Source organism: Apis florea, unplaced genomic scaffold, assembly GCF_048593485.1.
Source record: "Apis florea isolate Af1SG1 unplaced genomic scaffold, ASM4859348v1 contig_3203_pilon, whole genome shotgun sequence".
Taxonomy (NCBI): domain Eukaryota; kingdom Metazoa; phylum Arthropoda; class Insecta; order Hymenoptera; family Apidae; genus Apis; species Apis florea.
This window is the reverse complement of record NW_028256723.1, coordinates 6,600,003-6,622,051: the sequence shown is the minus strand read 5'-3', so window position 1 is coordinate 6,622,051 and position 22,049 is coordinate 6,600,003. Positions and strand designations below refer to the sequence as shown.

The 22,049-nt window shown below is 37.1% G+C and overlaps 1 protein-coding gene and 1 long non-coding RNA gene across 3 annotated transcripts in view; one reads left to right on the top strand and one right to left on the bottom strand.

The window, feature by feature from the left end:
- The first annotated feature begins 10,847 nt into the window (after positions 1 to 10,847).
- LOC100866381 (zwei Ig domain protein zig-8) overlaps positions 10,848 to 22,049 on the top strand; it is a 71,804-nt gene continuing 60,602 nt past the window's right edge. Inside the window, exons 1-2 of one of the 2 annotated variants that reach the window (XM_086911095.1) lie at positions 10,848 to 12,153; positions 13,618 to 13,796. In XM_086911095.1, coding sequence (XP_086767221.1) covers positions 13,673 to 13,796 — 124 coding nt within the window. In that variant the 5' untranslated portion in view covers positions 10,848 to 12,153; positions 13,618 to 13,672. The remainder of the gene's footprint in view (positions 12,154 to 13,617; positions 13,797 to 22,049) is intronic. The other variant, XM_086911096.1, reaches the window with a different exon arrangement.
- LOC147657195 (uncharacterized) lies at positions 19,628 to 21,799 on the bottom strand. The gene is made up of 2 exons (XR_015292946.1): positions 21,277 to 21,799; positions 19,628 to 19,761 (listed from the first exon to the last, which is right to left on the bottom strand). It is a non-coding gene; the product is annotated as an uncharacterized LOC147657195 (long non-coding RNA).

The following is a 22,049-nucleotide window of genomic DNA, read 5'->3' as shown; positions in this document are numbered from 1 at the left end:
TTTAAGCACTTCTTCCTTAACATCCGATTCTCAAGATCCATTTCATATTTGCTAAATTCGAAACGCTTTCTTATATTTGGCGCGATTACTTAAGTGTTCAAATCACAAATATTATGAGTATTTTTATTTTATATTAAATTAAATGCAATGTTAATTAATGTTAATTTTCCATATATTTGGTCATATTTTTAACGATATAATAAATTATAATAAAAAGCGGTATTGTAAAAATTAAATCTCCATATAAACTCAAAAAAAAAAGAAAAATCTTTAAAACGCTTATCTCGAATTTACTCGAATGCAACTTCTAAAAATATCATCGTGTAAAGAAAATCATAATTTCATCAATCGTTAACTTTGAGTTTGATTTAATCTTATTAAAATCAGATCACAAATATCACAAATGTTTGTATACATTGCATATTTTTATATGTCGATTTCTTATATATCGATTATTTTCTCTTTTATTCCGTGCATTAATTGGAAAATGCAATATTAATATTATAAAAATTCTTTTATAATGAAATAATAAATCAATAAGCTGAAAACCGGAAAAAAATAATTATATCCACTTCCTCCTATTATTCCACCAACCATTATCTTTATCGATCAATCGTAAGATCTTAAATTTAATGAGAACAAAATTTGAAATATTTTAATTTGAAGGTATACACTTCCACGCTTATCCACGCAATTACGATCATTCTCATGTAAACTTGGATCGATTCGTTTCACCAAGAATATTGGAAAAAATATTGGAAAAACGGAATCGCGTGGAATCGTTGTACAGCGCGACAGAACGAAATTTGCCATTCAGAGCGCCCACCGTTTAGGCGCCTCTCTTAGATTTCGTTTCGAAACGCGAGATATCCACGTCGAAATCAATCGAGCTTTCGCGCAATATTTCGAAAAACCGCTCGACGATTCTATCTTCGAATCGCATTCTTCGCGTCTTTTTCCTTCACGATCAATCCCCTTTCTCTCTCTCCGTTTTCTCCCGCGCTAAAACACCACGCTTCTACGTCTCACCACAGGTCCCAGTACACAGAATTCCTTCGCGTAGCACCCGTCTCGATGCGAAGGTGTCGCTTCTCGACGAACAAACATCCGATCCCCTCCCTCGTTTCGCTTTTTAGCCGACGTTTCTCGCAGCCCGCGCTTCACGCCGACTGCTTCTTACTTCGTCCAGAGAAGAGAACGAACGTTCGTTCAATCGCGGAAATTTTCGGGGATTATCGCGAGAGAAAACAGTAATATTGCTTTTTGTTTCGTCGAAAACTGGATTCTGATCCCGTTGCTGTTCCGTACGTGCGGGAATTAATTATCTGCAGATTAAAAGAAACTGTGAATCTAAATAATAGATACGTCGAACGAAATATCGTGAAGTAACGTATGACTTAATCGATAAAGAAGTTTAGAGCCAACGGACTGTGGTAGATTACTACGTTACCATTAACAATAACGGAAAAAAATATGGAAAACTTTTCAAAGTAATCGATTGTGTCGCTATAATTTTCCATTATGGATCGGAGAAGATTCTTGTACATTTATTTGTTCCAGAGATATTGGATCGTAAAATTCAAAAATTTCGAATACAGTTATTTTAATTACTTTTAAAAAATTTTATTACAACTGATCCGCTTTTCACGTCCATTGCAATTATTATTACTGTTATATCTTGATAACGATAAATTATGGAAGTAACATATCAAAGTAACTTCAATTTCCACCATCATTGATCCGTTTCCCTTTTTGAACCGCCATACAACGCGACACAGCGATCTCGGTGTAGCAGAGCAAAGGTATGCATGGCTTCGTTAAATATATTCTTTTAATTTCAATCGAATCATATCTCTTCCCTAAACAATACTCTGTCTCCTTCCAAATGCAAATTCAAATCGCCTATAACACAATACAAACGATCTTTTTACTTTAATATTTTTGGAAGAAACGTTGGAACGCTGGATTAGAAACTCGCGAGACGGTTGCTGCGGCGTATCGATCCGTTTTAGAGGGCCTATTAGAGTCCTACAAGGCGCGTGGCGGAGGAAGCGAAAAGAAATTGTACAAAAGGCGGATCTAATGGGTTGCGGTTACTATCCGTTTCATCGGTTCACCCGAAAAAACGATGTAAAAGTATCGGTCACGCGAGCTTCATTAGCATTTAGAGTGGCGAGGGATTTATTCTCGGGTGCTGTGGATCGCGACACGCGGTATGCATAGGATTATCTTCGAGCACCCGGACAATAGTAAGCTAATCCATTTACAAAGAAAACGAGCTACTTCCGCCTTTTTATCCCTTCTCCCCATCCACCATTTTTACATCGCGTGTTGCAATGTAACGAGGAAATGTCACGTGGAACGGCGCCGTCTAATTCTTCGAAATTTCATGCCTTTGATATCGAAATATCAATATGCCCGGATAAATAATGCTCATCAATCGCGAATATAATTTTTTACTCTGAATCTCTAGAAAAATTCTACGGATTTGTTAATTCTGCACATCCGAGACAACGTTTAATTTTCGGTTTCTTTCTATTACGATAAAAAACGTTTGGCATTGCAAATGTTAATTATTTAAACTTTTCGATATTTCTTCATCTAACTTTTAATTATTCTAGAAAATGCACAAATATTTATGAATAGAATGACAGAAATCAGTGTAATTTTTGTTCCTCGGCAAACTTATGAAAAATTGAAAAGTGGAAATAAAAAGACAAAAATAAACAATTGGGATAAAGCGTGAAAATTGATATTAAAAAATTAACGTATTCGTTCAGCTCCTATCTTACTTCCCCTCCACCCTCATAAGGCACGTCGAGTATTTTTTCATTCGGTATTTATTCGATTCTTGGCTGATGGAAATTCATCATCACTCGAAATTTGACAAGGAACACGAGAAAGCCGCATTAAAGCGCGCGTCGCATCGTCCCTGTAGTCGCGTTGGGTCGCAAGTTAAGCGTGTAAACGCAGCTGCTTTGTATTTGCGGCCTGGCCACGTCCGGTTGCCCGATTATATCACGCCTCGTGGAAATCCCGAGCATTCTTGGTTGGAACGCCATCTGTCGCCAACTGGAGCTCTGCGTCCGTGTCCGCGTCCTTCGTCCTTTGACCTTTCGTCCTTCGGCGCGTGGCGATTAATCGAAGCTTTCGATGCACTCGAGCTTCGAGTGATCGCCGTTTGAGTTGTAATTTAAACCCGTTTAGAAATCATTATGTTATTTCTGAATAAACACTTGTCGATTTTTAACGAAATCATAAAATATATATCGAGTATGTTAATGTTAAAATATTCGTAGGAGCGAAGAAATATTAATATTGTTCACTGCCTCTTTCGCGCACGACAAGTATTCGGCTGAAGTTACTTCGATAATTTATCGTTCGAAACATAATAATAATAATTGCAAATAACCGTAATGGATGATCGATTGTAATAGTTATAAATATAAATGTTATTCAAGCATTTTAATAAGTAATTATTTAAAATAACTTTACTAGAAATTTTTAACTAGTTACTTTAATTAGTTACTTTTTGAACAGGTTAACTTTTCCAACTCTGAAGAGAACCAATCGTTCTCAAAGTTCGCCGCTGGAAAGAAGTCTCGCGGAAGGAAAATCCGATTGGTTAATTTGAAAGGAAACGCTATCCTAAGGAAACTATTTTCACGTACCTTTTTGTTTCTATCGTAGTATTTATCACATAATCGATTTGTATCTAAACCTCGATGCATCATCAACTGTAGGCATAAAATTCAGAGAATTCTAACGTATCAATATGATATAAAATTTTTTTTCTCACAATATGCTCATAATTACGATTTGTAGTTTTAATTTATAAATGTAATTTTGCATCGAAATAATTAATAATTTCGAAAATATTTCCTAAATGAAAATAATTTTCACGACTTTGAACGTTCAAATTATAGCTCTTCTAACCTTGTCAGGATCGTCAACAAAGCGTGTGAAGTGGGGATAAATGGTCCTAGCGAAGGACCCCTCTTGCCCCTGTGCCGTCCCGCGAAACTTCGTTTCAGCAGTGAACGTAAGCATCTAAGGTATTTGGGCGTCTATTCGTCGATGAGCGAATACTTTCTTTTTTTAAAAATAATTGAATCGTATTGTAAATGTTAAAATATTTGTAAATAATCTTAGGAATTGAGAAGAATTCATTTTGTTATCTTGTGTAAATAGTTATAATGATCAAAATCGGTCTTTCGTGCTTCGTCCTACGGATAGTTTACGATGTGCATGTGATAAATCAATCTCCATCGAAACGGATCGTCGTTGGTGAGGCCTCTTTCACGCGGCGATACAAGTGCTGTGCTTGTACGATGGATATCGATCGTACAATGGAACTCCATTTAATCGAAACGAAATTTTCGTCAATGTCGAATTAAATGAACTTTTATTCCGAGCTCCTATTATCCGAATTAGTGCCAACTTCAATTATACGGGCATCAAGTAGGCGCGAAAACAAATAACGCAATAAGTTAACTGCATTATCTAAAAAAGTGGAATTACAACACAGATTTATAATTACATCTTAAATTTTATCCTTTTGGACGAAAAGTTGAAAAGATGAATTTTATCGTATGAACTGTTTATTTTTTAAATTTCTTCGATTTAATTAATAATAAACGAAACGTTATCGATATCCAACGTACAATTGTGGATCATATTTTTATTTGTAATAAATAAATACTTTTGATTTTTAATTAATGTAATAATAATATCGAATATGCCGATGTAAAAATATTCATGGTTTTGCAAGCCGAGTGGAAAAATATTAAAAATTAATAGTCAATATGACAAGACTATTAAAAGCAATTGTAACAACATGCGAAATTTCGAAATATATTGCAACGAACGTTTGATGTCCAATTTATTCCAGTTATTTTATGTAAAAACAATTTGATGTGATTGTTTTCTTCTTTAATTGAATTTCTTGCCTTTCATCCGCATTTTGTCCTCAATTTTCCTATATTTTTTTAAACAAGAAATCGATCGAAAATATAATTTCCAAAGAATCGATTAACCATAGTGCCAGTCAATTCACCATATTTTTCCATTGTCGAGCTTATTGTCAAACTTTGATACGCGTGTGGCAATACAACGACGAGTTAAATGGAGAATTTATTCAATTTGTCATTCAACTCATCCCAATTTATTTCACCTTGGATTTCTGCATAATAATAAAATCGCGCATCATTCGTTTCGTTAGTATCCAATGAAACGGATGAAATTAACTTTCCTTTGATTTATATGCATACAATATATTAACAAATTCCAAAATTTTAATTGGCGCTGTATTATTGACGATTGACACTTTTTAAACATTTTTAATTTTTATTTACACTGAATAAATTAACAATTCCAAATTTTTAATCGATAGTAATACACAATTTTAGAAAATTCTGGATCAAAAACACTTTCAATTACTTTTTAAATTGATGTAATTTTCGTTTATAAAAATTTTGCAACGCACGAAAAACACTTTCAATTATTTTCTGGCTCAACAATTTTTATATACAAAATTTTTAGACGAATCGGAAAACACTCTCGCTTATTAAACTTTCTGATGCGCAAAACACACTTTCGACTCAACATAATTTTCACTTCACCAGAAATTTCGAGATAAAAAACGTACACAAAACGCGAGAACCGATAGGCAGAAATTGATGATGGTTGAACCGGCACGTACACCACGTACCTACGAAACTTGGTATTTGTCTGGACTAGGAACTATGTTAAACTTATTATACGATGCAACGTAAACGGTAAGTACGTAGACACCGGGAGCCAATTCACGTGTTGCTCGATATACTAAATTGTTTTGGAACTTGTGTAACGTAACATTTGCATAACAACGTTAAGCTTATTAAGCCTCGTAGGTATCATCGGCCCATCGAAATCGGACGTTTAACGAGGCGCAACAACTTTGTACCGATCGTTCGTCTCCTCTCCACGTTCCAGACAATGCTCCCCGAGCTAAGCACAAGGGAATTCGCGCGATCGTAATTTATCGTTCCACGGGAACCATCGACCTCCCCTCCTCTCCTCCCTCGCGCTTCGATAGAATGGTTTAGCTCGTCGTAAATTTGTTCCTCACCAATTATATCTGTGAATATTTCGCGATACCGAAAATTAAACGTTTCGACAAACCAGAAAATTTCGAATTGAAAATTCGCCCTTATCTGGCGAAATAAAAACGTTTTGCGAAAATTGTGAACTTTCAATTCACATTGATATTTTTCACAACGTGCCTCTCTAAAATTTATAACAATTTTTGAATATTTACATCATTTTTACACCAAGCATACACCATAATTCGTCGACGTGGAAAGAGCGTCGGCATTGTTGCTTTTCGTTAATAGGAGGAGTCTCATTTTTATAAAATCCTTTCCAAAATTTCCTGCCATAAAATCGATCCGTTCGCAACGGTACACATTTCGTCCAAACAGGCGAAATCTGTTCCCAGATCTCAGAGACACGGCGGCGATCCAGGCGATTCGAGGAAAATTTTACGAGGAGGAAAGTTTCGGACGAAGTCGAGTCACGGACGGGGCCTGGCTGGTGGTTCGCGCCTCGGATAACAGCGTTAAAGGGCGTTGCGCCTCGACTCGTGATCTTGGCCTAAGCCAACGGTAGTTAGTCCTCGCGGTGGAAGAGGAGGAGGACCATCCGCTAATTCCTCGTCACCGGCCGCCAAAACTTTCCTTCCTCCCCTCCACTCTCGCTAATGCTCTTAATTGTTGTCGCGCGTTGTTCGCAAACTTGCCTCGACCAGACGCCTGATTCTTTGACAAACTGCACGAAATAGGATTGCTCCGTGGTCCACAGACAACTTGTTTATTCAAACTTCTCTTAAACGTGCTGATTACGAATATATATATACTTCGAGGAATGAGAGGGGAGGTGGGAGGGGAATTTTACGCCCCCCTTTTCTTTATGATGATATGCGTTGATTGAACGGCTACATCGAATTGAAATTATGATATATCGATTAAACGAAGCTTGACGAAGTCTGGAGAGAATATTGCATTGATATAATGGACGAATTGTCGTAGATTGATGTTCGAATTAATATAAAATTCTCTCTCTCTCTCTCTCTCTCTCTCTCTCTCTCTCTCTCTCTCTCTCTCTCTCTCTCTCTCTCTCTCTCTCTCTCTCTCTCTCTCTCTCTCTCTCTCTCTCTCTCTCTCTCTCTCTCTCTCTCTCTCTCTCTCTCTCTCTCTCTCTCTCTCTCTCTCTCTCGTCTGTCTGTCTGTTGTGTGTTGTGTCTGTGTGTGTGTGTGTGTGTGTGTGTGTGTGTGTGTGTGTGTGTGTGTGTGTGTGTGTGTGTGTGTGTGTGTGTGTGTGTGTGTGTGTGTGTGTGTGTGTGTGTGTGTGTGTGTGTGTGTGTGTGTGTGTGTGTGTGTGTGTGTGTGTGTGTGTGTGTGTGTGTGTGTGTGTGTGTGTGTGTGTGTGTGTGTGTGTGTGTGTGTGTGTGTGTGTGTGTAAAAGTTCGGAGGATTATTTAAAAAAATAAAAGCGTGCGTATATACAGAAAAATTTTTTGTTTCAGATAAGCGGTTCACGAGTGACAATTCACTTGAATTGCTTCCAAAGCGACTTCGACTTCAAGCGTTTATTTTAAATTTCTGTTCCTTTCCTTCTCCAAGTGGACGAGAGCGTAAATTCGAGAGTTCTGCAATTCTCTATCCATCTCTTTCTCTCTCTCTTCTCGAAAAAAAGATCGTCATAAAATAGCGCGAATTTTTAAATTTTCAACGTTTCGTGCGAATCCAGCCCTCTCTTCGTACATGCGATTCCGTATCGCGGTTGATTTTTAAATTTTTCGTTCGAGAAAATCTAGAATTTTTTACTCTCTCACCGTTACGAAACGAATATTATTTATTTTTTTCTCTCCTCTTCTCTTTCGCACGATTATATTACTGTCCGTACGTCGGGAAATTTGCCTCGAAGAACGAGAGAAACGATCCGAGAAAAATTGTTAACAGGTGGAAGGAAAGGAAGGAAGTGAAAAAGTTAAGTTAACCAGCGGTGAGTTTCCAGATACGGATGTTAACACGCGTGTGTTACGTTTCCTGAAAATGTGTTCCTGGAAACAAGAGCTCGAGGAAGGGAAGTACGAGATATCCTTTATGGTTAAACGAGGTCGTCGCAAAGTAATGAGCGCCGTTTTAAGGAATTATTAAAGAGATAGCCTAGTTTTCGTGGCACGTGGGTGGGTGGCACGGGGCGTAACGAGAATTATCGTGACGTCCGACTACCGCGAAACTATATCCACGTATATTGGAATCGCGCTGATAAAGTTGTTTAAACCAGTTTTTTTCAATTGTCGCGAAACGTATTAATCATTCATTCCAAGTTGTTTTGCGGTTTTAAAAGCGAAGACGAGAAACAAAGCTGTTTTTCTTTAATTTCGAATTCTCTTCTTCAAAGAGAGAAATGTATATCAAAATTGTTGGCTGTGATACGTTAAAATGAAGAATTAAGTGAACTTTAAGTTGAATCTTTGTGAATAGAACTATGTGAAAGAAGAAGAAGAAAAAAAGAACGATAAAATTATTATTATTATTTCAATAAAAAATGTCTAATCTTCTCGATATCTTATAGTTTATTTGAAAATAATTATTTTTGTTGTTCGAAAGTCATTAACATCAATTATCGACCGTACATTTATCGATTGTGATACATCGAAGCAAAGCTTTTTCCGGCTTTTTTTTTTTTTTTAACAAAATTTTTGTACTGGAGATATTTCAATATTGAAAGATTTTGAAACGTGTGACACAACGTGACTTTACGTAAACGCACGGCGCGATACGACGCTTTATTCATTGATCGATACAGTTGGACAGCTTTTCGCGTTTATGACTTCGCGACTGACGTGTCTCGTTGTAAATAAAAATTGGAATCAAATGAATGTTCTTTGAACACGATCGATTAATGATCGATAGCCATGAAAAGAAAAAAAGAAAAGAAAAGAATTCGTCTTTGAGAAATACAATTTTCAATTACATTTTTTCGCGCGCAAAGAAAAAATTTCCAAAAAAAAAGTCAGAAACTTATTCGATCGTTGAATATTTTTTTGTGCGTAATTTGTGTACGATTGTTGTATTTCCACGGGATTCAAATATAACGTGTTCGCGGTGAACAAACAGAACAAAAAATATGGGAAAAATAAAGAAATAAACGATAGAAGTTGATCCCTCGCCAATGTTTTCTTGATGATCTTTTTTTTTTTTTTTTACAAAATAACGCAAATATAAATTCAAATTATCCTCGAAAGTGATTAAATTAGAAAAGAAGCAACGCTGAATATCTCAATTTTATAAATAATTTTAAAATAATTAATTTCTCCGAAAATTTAAATCCTTGATGTCGATTTTTTTTTTCCGTTACAGAAAAATTCTAAACAAGAATGACGTATTGTTAATTAAAAAATTGTTAAGGAAGATAACAAGACGCGAACAAAATCGAAAGCATAGAAAATATCGATGTCGTAATTGTTGTAAATGCAATTTTGATGATCTAGTTGCTCTATTAACATCCGATTTATTTACCCGCAAAATTAAATATGGCGTCGCGGAAAAATCATCTAATCCAATTCTTTGAAAGAAAAATTCTCCCGTGATCTTTGGCGATAATTCCGCTACATAAATTGAAATTTCATAGCGTGGCTGGCCGAAATAAAATTTATTCGATAAATATTCCGCAAACATCAATTTTCTTTGAATTAATAAAGAATATCAGAATCGAATATCAGAACGTCAGAATCAAAATTGAGAATTTTGAGAAAAATGTACGAAGAAGATAAATGCAATTTTATTAAAACGTAGATATTACAGAAAATTTTTTTAGGAAAAAAAAATACAGTAGGTATAAATTAAATTTGGTCTATGCTCAAAATTTAATTCATTAGACGAGTGGAAAGAATGTTCATTCAAATCCAACAGATAGAAACACTTTTTAAATTTCTAATAAAACTTAATCCCTTGAATAATTTTAGCTCGATAGTATTCATTCTGTTTTTTGTTTTAAATTATTACAAATAAGCAAACAATATTAAAACATTTTTTTGAACGAGTTAACTAGAATTATCGATTTTTTCCAAATTATATTATAAAACAAAACTGAAACATCAAATTCGAATCTAGTACATGGCAAATAAAAAAATTCTGTGTTTTTCAATATAATAAACATTATATTATTATACATATATATTTACGATATTTTGAATTCTTAAAAGTGTGAGAAAGAAAGTTCTTTGTTATCGATCCTGTATCCCTTCGTCCGAGAGTTAATTTTAACTTCGTGTTCCAAGCAAACTTTTACGTATCATCGAAACATTCACTCCTCGATTCCCCAATTGACTCGCAGTAACCAAGTTAAGAGTTAAGAGAATTTCGATTCTCTATCCATTCGAACAAGGAACGCCTCTATTTCGAACGTCCTACATTTCCAATTTCCAGCAGATACTATAACAATAATAGCGAGAAGGCATCGGATATTGTCACGTAGAGTGCAAATATCGGTGGAAAGGAATATTCGAACGTCGAATCTCGGTCAATTCGAGTCATAACGGACTATCATATGGCGGCACAGAACAGTAGTTTGATCGTAACAAGGAATCGCACTATCGAATTTAACAGGCAACGGATACGACGGTAATAATAGTCAAGGCGTCGATCATCGCAATAATAATAGCAACATGCTATCGACTGGCGTTAGCCACCACTGGCAACGTGGTCGCCAGTGTAGAGCGGAGTGAAGCGGACAGAGGCGGAGGAGAGAGGGGTAAGAGAGTCGACGCCGGTGGTTGGGGGCTGATATCTGGCTAAGCGCGGGCGCAGTTGGATCGCGGTCTTCACCACGGCAGCATTTCGCTCTCACGGATCCCTTTACGCGCCACTCTTTCTCCTCTTCCTCTTTTTTTTTCTCTCTCGACTCTTTCTCGGACATCGTTCACTCCCACCTGCTCTTTTCGATCGTCCACTTATTCGTCTATCCATCTTACCGAGTTTCTTCCTCCCCTCTCTGACCACCACTTAACCTCCATACTTTCCTCTCTCTCTCTCTCTCTCTCTCTCCCTCCCTCCTTCCTTCCTTCCTTCCTTCCTTCCTTCCTTACTTCGTATACCATCATGCCCATCTCTGTTCTCCTCTCTGTCGCCTCGACGTGGCGCGACTATTTCGTTTCAGTCGCTCCACCACCGGTGGTCCTCGCGGTATTGCCCATGCGTGTACACACACGCGACGAAACGTGGCTCACGAGGAACGGAGTGTGCGTGCCCAATGACGAATGAGTGGCACTTAAGGAGAAGCATCAGCGGGTAGACTCGTGATTGCGCGAGGCGAATGTTCGTAATTACCGCACCGCCGCGCAAAATGCACAAGCTTGTCACGTGGAAATTCGATTCGCAAGGGATGCCTCGATTCGTGTGAAAGTTGTACCCGGTCCGACGTGAAAAGAGTCGAAGAAAAAGTGTTTCGATGAAAGGAAGTGTTTCGAGGAGTTGATTTTTCGTTTAGAACGGATTTAGAAAAAAGTTAGGTTATGTGAGAGTAGAGAATTATTGTGAATAACTGTCGACCATTTCTGCAAGTGATTTTGTAATTGATTAATCGTGTTTTTGTTAGTTCGTGATATGTTAAAAGTAGTGCGACGATTCGATTAAAGGATTCATGAAAAAATAACTGCATAATCTAACAAGTGTATTAAATATTTACGAGACAAAAACTTATTAGATCGAGATTATTTTAAAAAATTCATTGTTCCAGTAATGACGCTGATCTCAATCGACCGCGAATTAGCTGCGAACGTTTTTTCGCCGATCCATTTCAGTGCGTGGTTTTCCATGACGGGTTCTAACGTTAAATAGCGCAATTCGTGATTGGTTGAGTAGTGTTTCGTTGAAGAAGGAAAGATATGTCGGCCGAATATAACGTTGATTGAAGGTGGAGCATGCTTATTCGGAGACGGTGGATGCTCGATGAAGTGCGAGAATGAATTTCTCGGCGTCAATTTTCAACGAGGCGGGTTGGGAAAAAACGAGGGAAATGCAGCGGAGAAGAAAGGAACGCGTGGCTTCGACACGAATGCAATAGACACCTTTTATCGAGTCGACAACTGGTGACACGACGACTAGGGTACGTTTTTTATTATGCGTTTGATATATATACTACTGGATTCAGCCAACGCTTTGCACTTTGTTATATATGTATATTATTAATAACTAGTGTAATAATAATATGTAAATTCTCGAAATATTGACGTGTATTTCTAAATCACTGTATAATGATTGCTCAGTTGTTCGCTATAGTTCGTTGATCCAACCGTGACAACACTGACGCGTTTTCATTATATTTGCATTAGTTTGCATAATTTCCATTAAATTTTTTCACGAAAATTACTGACCCTGCTTGACTAGAATATATCAGTTGCTGCTAATTAAAATCTCTTTCGATCGGCTAGGAAAATTTTAAAACCATCTCTATATACAATGACAACAATTTTATTCAGAATTTATAGAAAAAGAATTTAAGAAGAAAATTTTCGGAAAGAAGACAAGGAAAGTAATAAAATTTGAATTTATTTGGATGAAATTATTATTCCGCTTATATACAATTCAAATTTTCGATTCAAACAAAATTCTTATTTATCTTTGTCTGTGCAAATTTCATTTTCAAAATTGACGCGTGCAGCGATCATCAAAGTTCACATCAAAGAGAAGAATCGAGTCAATAAGCGTAATAAATTTGGAATTTATATTTGACGAACGAATTCGATTCCAGGAAAGCCTGAAATTGAAGCGAAATCCACGCATTCGACGAAGTGCAAAATTAGTACATCAAGCGTCGCAATGCACCTGCACGCAATTAATCCTACCAATTATAAACCTACGATCGAGTGATCCTAATTCGGAATCACGATATCGTGCAGGATCTCGATTTCGGTGTCGAAAAAAAACAAGCATTTTATCAAAAAATTCGTCGTAATTCTTTAAAATCTAAGCAAAGAATATAATTATTCGATATCTGTATCACCGTTGCCAACGTGGAAATGATTGTCAATTTGCTTATAATAAAGGCTCGATTATTGACACGTAATACGCAACGATGATAAATTCGACTAGATAATCGAAATTGTAAACATTCTGAAATTGCCATCGCGTCGCTTTTGTGCCTACAATTCCCCGCCCAAATCTACAAATTACATAACAAATATTATTATCGTACATATTGTAATCTATACGATTCCTATTACGCAAATGCTTGTTCGATTGTGTTGCGTAATGATATTTGGCATCTGCAAATAGGCAAATTGGACATTATCGTATCCCATCATGAATAGTTAATCAAAGATATGAGGTGATCGAAAATTTATAATTTGAATAGAAAATTATAAACGAGTGAAATCAAAATTTTACGAAACTTATCGATTTACTTTCCACGCTTTGTAAAATAATTCGACGAATTATCGTGATAATTAATAGAAACAATTCTCGAAATCTATTCGAAGATAGATATCATCGAAAGGAAAATTGTTCATTGAGTTGACTTTTGTTCACAATTTCGACAATGGCAAGTGTATCTCTGTTTTGTTGCCGGCAGAAAAGATTCATCGCTCCACTCGAGCTGGCACGACTTTGAGGCCTGGTATCGCGAAATGTACCGGAAACGATGGACCGTGAAGGCGCTACGAATGGATTTATGGTACGGCGGGAACGGGAGGTGCGCCAAGGCTCTGGCCAAGATCATCTGCATTTTCTTCTTCTCGATACTGTTGCACGGTAAGCGGACTCACAATTTATACAACCAACGCTTACACGATAAGGAGGGATTTCCTTCTTGTCCATTGAGCTCGTCACCAAATAGAAGCGGTAACTTTATGAAAACTTATTGCAGAAGAGGAGATTACCGCAGAGCCGCTCGTCCACGAAATTTCCCTCGTCAAAAAAAAAAGGGAAGATATTTTTTTTTTATTTTCTTAGAAATTAATTTAATTTTCGAAATTTTATCGAGATGATTGAAAAATGCTATTGAAGATAATCTCTTTTTCTTCCCTAAATTTTTTTAACATTAATTTTCAATTCAATGTTGAACGATGATGAAACCATTTTTAACTTTATATTATACGTTTAATTACGACTCGATTCTTTTTCATAGGTGCATAATACTGTTTATTGGGTTTGGCCACGCGCGCAATTTGTTCAGATTCAAAATGGTCACGTTCATCTTTCGTTAATTAGAATCTCTCTGTTGCCGATGTATACCGAGGCTGTTGATTATCTGCTCATTACGCTAGGTCTTTATCGTCTCGTTAATTCTCGGCAAAGTAATTTTCTCCCTATCCATTCGCTAATTGGAAACTTTCTCTCCGTCCGTTTCGTGTTTTTCCCGTATTTTGCACAAATTATCCCTGCAACTTATAAAGAAAACTGTATCAAAGAAACATATATATATATATAAATACAACTTTTATAAACTTTTTATTTTCTATTTCGTTCAAAATTCTTCAATTGTATCTTAATATAATTGAATATTCTATTTAAAAAAAAAAAAAGAAGAAATTGTATAAACTCAATTGTAAACCGTATCAACGTTATAAACTTTTTATTTCTACTTTGTTCAAGTACAAACTGGAGAGGAGTAAATAATTTTTAATTCGTGCTTTCAATCCTTTTCATCTTACGTACGTTGAAAACATGTACGATAAAATGTATATGTCATTAATCTTCCAAACCCAAACTTCTTCACCCAAAAATTCCGCGAAGCGCATATTAAACCACCCTCCCCCTCAAAAAAACTGGGTAATTCAAAGAATCCGCGTTTCACGGAAGGAAGGAAAACCACCTCTGGTTGGAATAATTAAAAAATTCAGAACCTTTTCTCTTTCCTCTTGCCAAACCGCCGGGAGTGGTCGGTTGGGTCGGTTGCACGCGCGAAACATCTCGTCCCGCGAATCCGCGCGCACGTTGTGTTGTCGAGAACTTTGGTAGTGGAAAAAACCGTTGGCGGAACCGATGCGCGCGCAGCGAGGCGCGCGTGGAGGAGTGGGGAGAATCAGAAAGTGGAAATTAACGTTAACCGATGCGCATCGGGCGGATAAAAACGCGTTGCAGGGAAACAATGATCCCTGCCGACTTTGCAAATGTTGTTGCGGTCGACCAACCGGCCCGCGATGCCTATCGTGCATCGTTTTAAAAAGCACACGTTGTATACACACCCGTATCTACATATACGCCCGCCCGCGCGTACACAACAAGCTTGCCCAACCGAATATCCCATCCGATCTCCGTCCAACTTTTTACGCGGCGTTTCTCTCTCTCTCTCTCTCGGCCATCGATTCTCCCTATTATCTTTCGTTTAATAAACGTCGAATATATGTAGTTTATGATCCTTTTTTTTTTTTTTTTTTCCTTTCTTGTCAAGTATTCGAGCGAACAATGCTTGAAATATATTTGTAAAAATTGCGATTAAAATCAAATTTTGTTTTTGAGTTCGACGAGGGTATAAGGTGATACGAATTCGATTGTTTGAAAAAAGGTAAGACATTAACGAACAAGTAAGAATCCTTCTCTTTCCTTCTATTTATTCTCTTTTCCTCAATGTCGCTTTCAAAGAAGGAAGAAAAAGAAGAAGAGGACGCAAACTGTTGAATCATAAATATTGAAACTAGAAGGTCGCCGAATTGTCCTTTTCGAAACGATCTCTTCCCGCTGACAATCTTGAAAGTCACTGCTTTTTCACTCGAATAAATTCTCTTCCCCGCCATCCATTGAATCGATAAAGATAAATAAAACATGGAAGAATTCAACGACGACCGATCTCCCCGTCTCTCCCTTCTTAATTTCCTTCCTAGATTTTTCATTGTTTGCGACGGAGGTTTCCTCAACGATCGAGCTTTCAAGAAGAAATCTAAGTTTTATTATGGAAGAGGAGGAAAGATGCGAGTTGGTTTGCACGCCGTGCGTGGCAAGGGAAATCCGCTTTTCGGAAGGAAGGCAAAGAGATTTCGATTTCCAAAACAAACTCGCCCATTTGCTTCTGGTAAACACGCTCCTTTGAAAGTTCGGTGCATGTTCCATCGATCTCGATATCCTCGATCTCTCTCTCTCTCTCTCTCTCTCTCTCTCTCTCTCTCTCTCTCTCTCGTCGAGTGTACTTCATATTCGTGTAAATGACACGATCACACGTTACTAAATTGCGTTAATTTAACTTAAGCGAGAGTCTGTTGCTAAAGATTGGAGAGTATTTATTTACGTGATTTTGCGCAGATTCGATGGACGAGCAGGAAGAAAATCTTGTGGATGGAAACTTTGTACTCGACGTGTTTCAAAAAGTGTCGAGTTGGATTCTAAATTTGTTTCTGTCAAGAAACGAAGTCAAGAAACTTCTGTCAAGAATAGAATAATGATATAAATAGTAGTTTCGAAAATTTGTCAAGAAATAATATAAAATATAAAATAATTATTAATGAATGGTATTAAATGAATAGAAGGGAAGTTTGGTGAAACGAGTCAGAATCGTAAAATGAGAAATTGTGGATTTATACTTATCTCATCGTCCAAATCGCTGACGATAGTTACTTTTTCAATTCTTATTTCATCCCTTAATCTCTGAAATTAGATTTTTAAATCGTTTAATACGTGTCATTAGAGTTAACTCTTTATTATTTGTAAGAAATCACTTTTTCAATTAAGTATTTCATCCCTGTTCCCTTAATTTCTAAAATTAAATTTTTAAATTAAATCACTTAATATACGTATCATTAACCCTTTTCACGATTAATTTGCAAGAAGTAACCATTACTTTTTCGATCAAACGTGTCATTCCTATCCCTTAATCTCCAAAATTAAATTTTATTGTTTGCAGAATTAATTTGCAAGAAGTCATCATCACTTTTTCAATCGAACACGTGTAAAAACAATTCTTTCACGATTGATTTGCAAGAACCATTATTTTTTCGATCAAAATTCCTTGTTCTCCAAAATTAGATTTTTAATTAAAATCATTAGAATCAATCTTTTCCACGATTAATTTGCAAGAAGTCATCATCGCGACACTTTCTCGATCGAACGTTTCATCCCTATTCCTTAATTTCTAAAATTAGATTTTTAATTAAAATCATCAGAATCAACCCTTATTAATTAATTTTCAACGAGTCACCATCGAACGTTTCAAATTACTCGTAGAATCGATTCGAGCAAGTAGAGTCGACCTAACGTCGTTCGACTCGCGACCGTCTCCACAACTGTGCGCTTACGCAGGGAATCGCGTATAAAGGTCTTTTCTCTTCTTGGAGAATCTTAGAGCGTGCGAATATCGATCGATTCGGGATGACGTCGCGTGGATCTTTGAAACCGAGTCTATCTATCCGGATATTTGTCGAGTAAGGTTATATTTGCGAATAGCGCGTCAAAGAGAAATTGAAACGCGAAGCGTAAACCGCATTACTCGTGTATGACTACTCGTCAACGTAGCCGTAATACCGGTTTCGCCGCTTGTCGAATAAACCCAATTCCATCCGTCAAATATTGCCAACTTTTCTGCCTCGAACTCTTGCAACGTGGCGCTGTCGACGCTTCCCCCCTCCTTTCTCCCTCGCTCCCCTCTCCCATCCCCATTCGTCGAGAAACGACAAGCTCCGTTCGTTCGTCCAGCTGACTTTTCGAGTCGGAGAAACGAAGATTCCGATCTTCTTTCAAATTCGAGATCGAAGGAAATTTCAACTGGCTTCATAGTAGTCAACACTACTCTCTTTTTCTGTAAAAATATACATCGTGGAAGCCAGCGCACTCTCTTAAATTTCGATGGCTAACCGATGGTGGTAATCGATGGCCAATCCCTCTCTTAATTTCGACTTGACTAGCTGCCGGGTTGGCCGATTGATAGCCAATGGTGATCGATGACCTCTCTTAATTTTCATGCTTGAACAATCACAATCGACGATAATTAACAACCGTTTGCTTAATCTCTCTCTTATGGAATCATAAAAATGACGGATCGATAATTATAATAAAATACGAACGATAATTTGTTATTCTTGTTAAACCTATCACTTTCTACGATACTTTCGTAAGTCGAAATTCCTGGACGATGGGATAACAACGTGGCTAGGGTGGGTTAATTCAGGAACGTAGCTGAATCGATCCATCATCTGCGCTTTAACTATGCAAGGAGGAAGGATGGTTTCTCGAACGGATTATCACCTATTGGATTTCAACTTCTTGGTTTTTTAAAATCTCTCAAGAATATGAAGCTGATTTTCGATCCGAACTTCTTCTGATCTTTCATTTTCATCATCAGAATGATATAAACTCCTCTTTTCTTTCTTTTCTTCTTATATTAGAGATGTTCCTCGATTCGATCGAAGATCTTGGCTTGGTGAAAATTTCGACAGACCTGTACAAGATCTTAAGCAGAAAAATCAAGAGATCGAAATTATTATTATTTTATTTCGTATTCAGTGTGATAAAATTTCGATGTTGTACGTCTATCGAAACCAAGCAAGCAAGATTCCTCCGAGGTGCATAGAAATTCTAATGGATCGCATAATGCAAGTTTAATCAATTATCGATTAATAATAAACCGAGCGGAAACCTGTCAATCAACCATCCGTAAACCGGAAGAATCACAAGCTTGACTGAGCGAGCGAACAGTAATTTTCGTGTCGTACGATAGAGGATAATTTATATAATCGAAACGTTTTTACATTTGTATCATACAAGATGAACGAAAGATTGATTCAAAATTTATAATGTCGTCACTTCGTATTTCAGAGAAATTACTTCCTCTCGTTCGAGCCCCTTATATTAACGCATTTACCGACGGGAAACGAGAATTCTCGTTTTATTGAAATATACGTTACCGACGGGAAACGAGTATTCTCGTTTTACGACAAATGTGTGTTTTTCTAGCAATTTCTCCGATATTATTTATGACACTGGTGCATTTTTACGTTTATTTCACGCATTGTATTTATATATAGTGTTTCTCTGACAGTTGAATACGTCACAGTAGTTAATTTAAAAGCTTATTATAGATATCACGATGAACACGAGGACATAATTTAATGTAATATTGCGAATCGGTCGCGCGAGGAACAATTATGGACATTTCCTTGGAGAATATCTGTTACGAGCGCAAAAGGAGCGTCGTGAATCGATCGATCGATCGAATAATTAGAATAATTGTACGAATAGATTGAAAGGGAATGGTAAATTTTTTAAACGTTTCAAATTATGTTGAGAATCGATCAAGGATCGATAATTCTTTGGGAAACTCGGATCGTGCAAAATCGGATTTCTGCTTTTTTTTCCTTTTTTTTTTTCTTCTCGAGAGACTTGTTCTTACTCGAGAAAATTACGAAATAATTAGAGAGCGTCCAATTAGAATAGGGCGACGAGGATGGTAAATTCGAAGCGTTTCAAGTGACTTTTCAACACTTGGAATCGATTAACCCTTTTATCGAGAAGACTTGGGACAAATTTAAAATTGAGTTTCTTTCCCCCTTTCGAGAAAATTCTTCTTATTTTGGCGAAATTATTTGACGTGGATTTCAATGGAATCGTGGAAAGGAAATTTCCATGAAATTAATGAAATAAGGGCAAGTGTCAACTTGTAGTTGTTATTAAATTATTTTTATTCTCTGTGACAGCTTGTTTGGAACATCGCTGTTTTCTCGTATCGTACAACACTCCAACTGATCGGTTGCTCAATCGATAATGCTCCCAGCGTCTCGAGTCGACCAATCTTAAAAGCGATTCGTTAAGTTTCTATTATTACAGTTGCATATATACTTACTTAATTCAAACGGGGATTTAAATCTCAATAATATATATGTATTACACCTCTATATTTTCTTATTAACTGAATCATAGATTCATATTCGCGAACTTAAGAATATATACACCAATACTCAATCGGTAATTAAATAATTAAACTCAATAAATATTACACCATCCATATTTTCCTATTAACTCAATAATCATAGATTCGTGAACTTGAAAATACATTCCATTCATACTTAAACGTACAGATATACTTATTGTACTCAAAAATACATATATACTAGCGCATTTTCTTCAGTGAATATAAATTTCAAATATATATATATATTCTATCCGTATATTTTTCTATTAACAATCGAATCATCGAGTGGATTTTCCACAGGAGGAGAAAGATTTCTCGTGACGCGGATTCAAAGCGACAAATAACGCGAGTCACCGCAATGTCGAGGCCGGGCGATATATCAACGGGCAATTTACGATGTTGTTACTGTACAGATACGAGCCCTTTTTCTCCCTCTCCTTCCTGAACAGTCGGCCGACGAAATATGGAACGATCGGGTAACAAATCTCGAATTTATAACGGGATCACCCGTTTAAGTCGATGACGCCCCTTCCCTCCCCTCCTCGCCCCGTCAAACTGCCGCCGCTCGTACGGGTTTTCGGAGGATAAGGAAGGAATGAAGCTCATCACGATACACGCGCCATCTTGTTTATTCGATTCGTGTGTATATATATATCGTTGTCTTGTTTAATTTCGAAAGATGGATTTCGTAAACGAGTTTTTTTGTAATATTTAAACGATTCGTGTTGATGAATTTTTATGAAGAAACGTGAAACAGAGGAAGAAGAGTTTTTTTTTTTTTTTTTTTTTTTATATAAACCAGTCTGTGTACCTGGTGTTTCTTTTGGGTTTAGTACAAGTCGTCGGTACGAGCAGCAATCATTTTGAATTTTTCACAAAGTTTTGCAACCAAGTTTTTTTCGTTTTTTTTTTATCGAAAATCGATACAGCCGATAAAGCGGGAAATTTTTCTCGATTTTTGATAATAATTTATTATCCTTTCGCTCACAAAGTAGTTAAAACTTTTGATATTTGATCGAATCGTATCTCGAGTCTTTCTGTGCTTCCATTAACATTTTAAGTCAAGTTAGGCCTTTAATGATAATAAGACAAGCCTGCCAGTTCAAATCTCCCAATTAGCATTTCTTTTTCGAGAGAGTAACGAGACATTTTTTCCACGCCTTCCACTTAACTTTTAAAATTGGATCTGATTTATCGATCGAGCGTTATTTCAATTAAAGATTGTTTTAATAATATAGCGTATATTCTAGGAGTGGATATAAATTTCACGCTCGTTTAAATAATCTCGCACGAGAAATTGACACGAGGCTGTGCACGGAAAGAAACGGAGGTGGCTTCGTAAGATATTAATAACGAAATTGAATTACGAAAGGGAAGAGCTCGAGAGCTTCTTACTTTGATTCATCGTGTGTCGAATACAGATGACACGGTATAAAATTGTTGGATCCATGATCTTCGTCGATAAAAAAAAAAAAAAAAAGAAAAAAGAAAAAGAACGCACGAGACGTTGAAGAACGTCGAGGAAGAGAATTACGATCGAAGGAAATTTCTCTCGATCCAACCACTGCCGCCAATAAATTAATTATCACCCGTAAATGAAACAAATATCGATCGTCGCGACGAATCGAATTTACGCGATGGAAAAACTGCCGACAAGAGATCGTTCTTAACGCGTGAAAAGATACGAGCTTTGTCAACGCGTAGAATCGACGGTGCGAGGACGGTGTCGTTTTTGAGAGAAGAATTTGAAACAAGCCTTCGAGTCGTACGTTTCGTTGGAAACGATTTGCCGTGGCTGAAGAGCGCGAACGCGAACTCGAGACGACATTTTCCAACCGCGCCGATCTCAACGGCGATCGCCACTCGAGAAGAATTATTACGAACACTCGCAGGAACACTCGAGTTTCTCGGGAACAGCGTAGCTCCTCGGTTCGATTCCGTGGGAATTTTCGTTGGATCGGGGGGGGCTGGTCCACGATGTGATTGGCCGCTCGCGTGTCACGTGACAAACGCTCGCGATCTCGCGAGACGAGCATGGAGGGGGCGCTTTAGTGAGTTTACGAGCGTTTCGGCGGAATTTTTCCAACTTCAGAACCGTTCGAACTCTGTCGAAATCGGAACGTTTGTAACCTCGAACGAACAAGGACTTTCGAATCTTGCGAATTTAA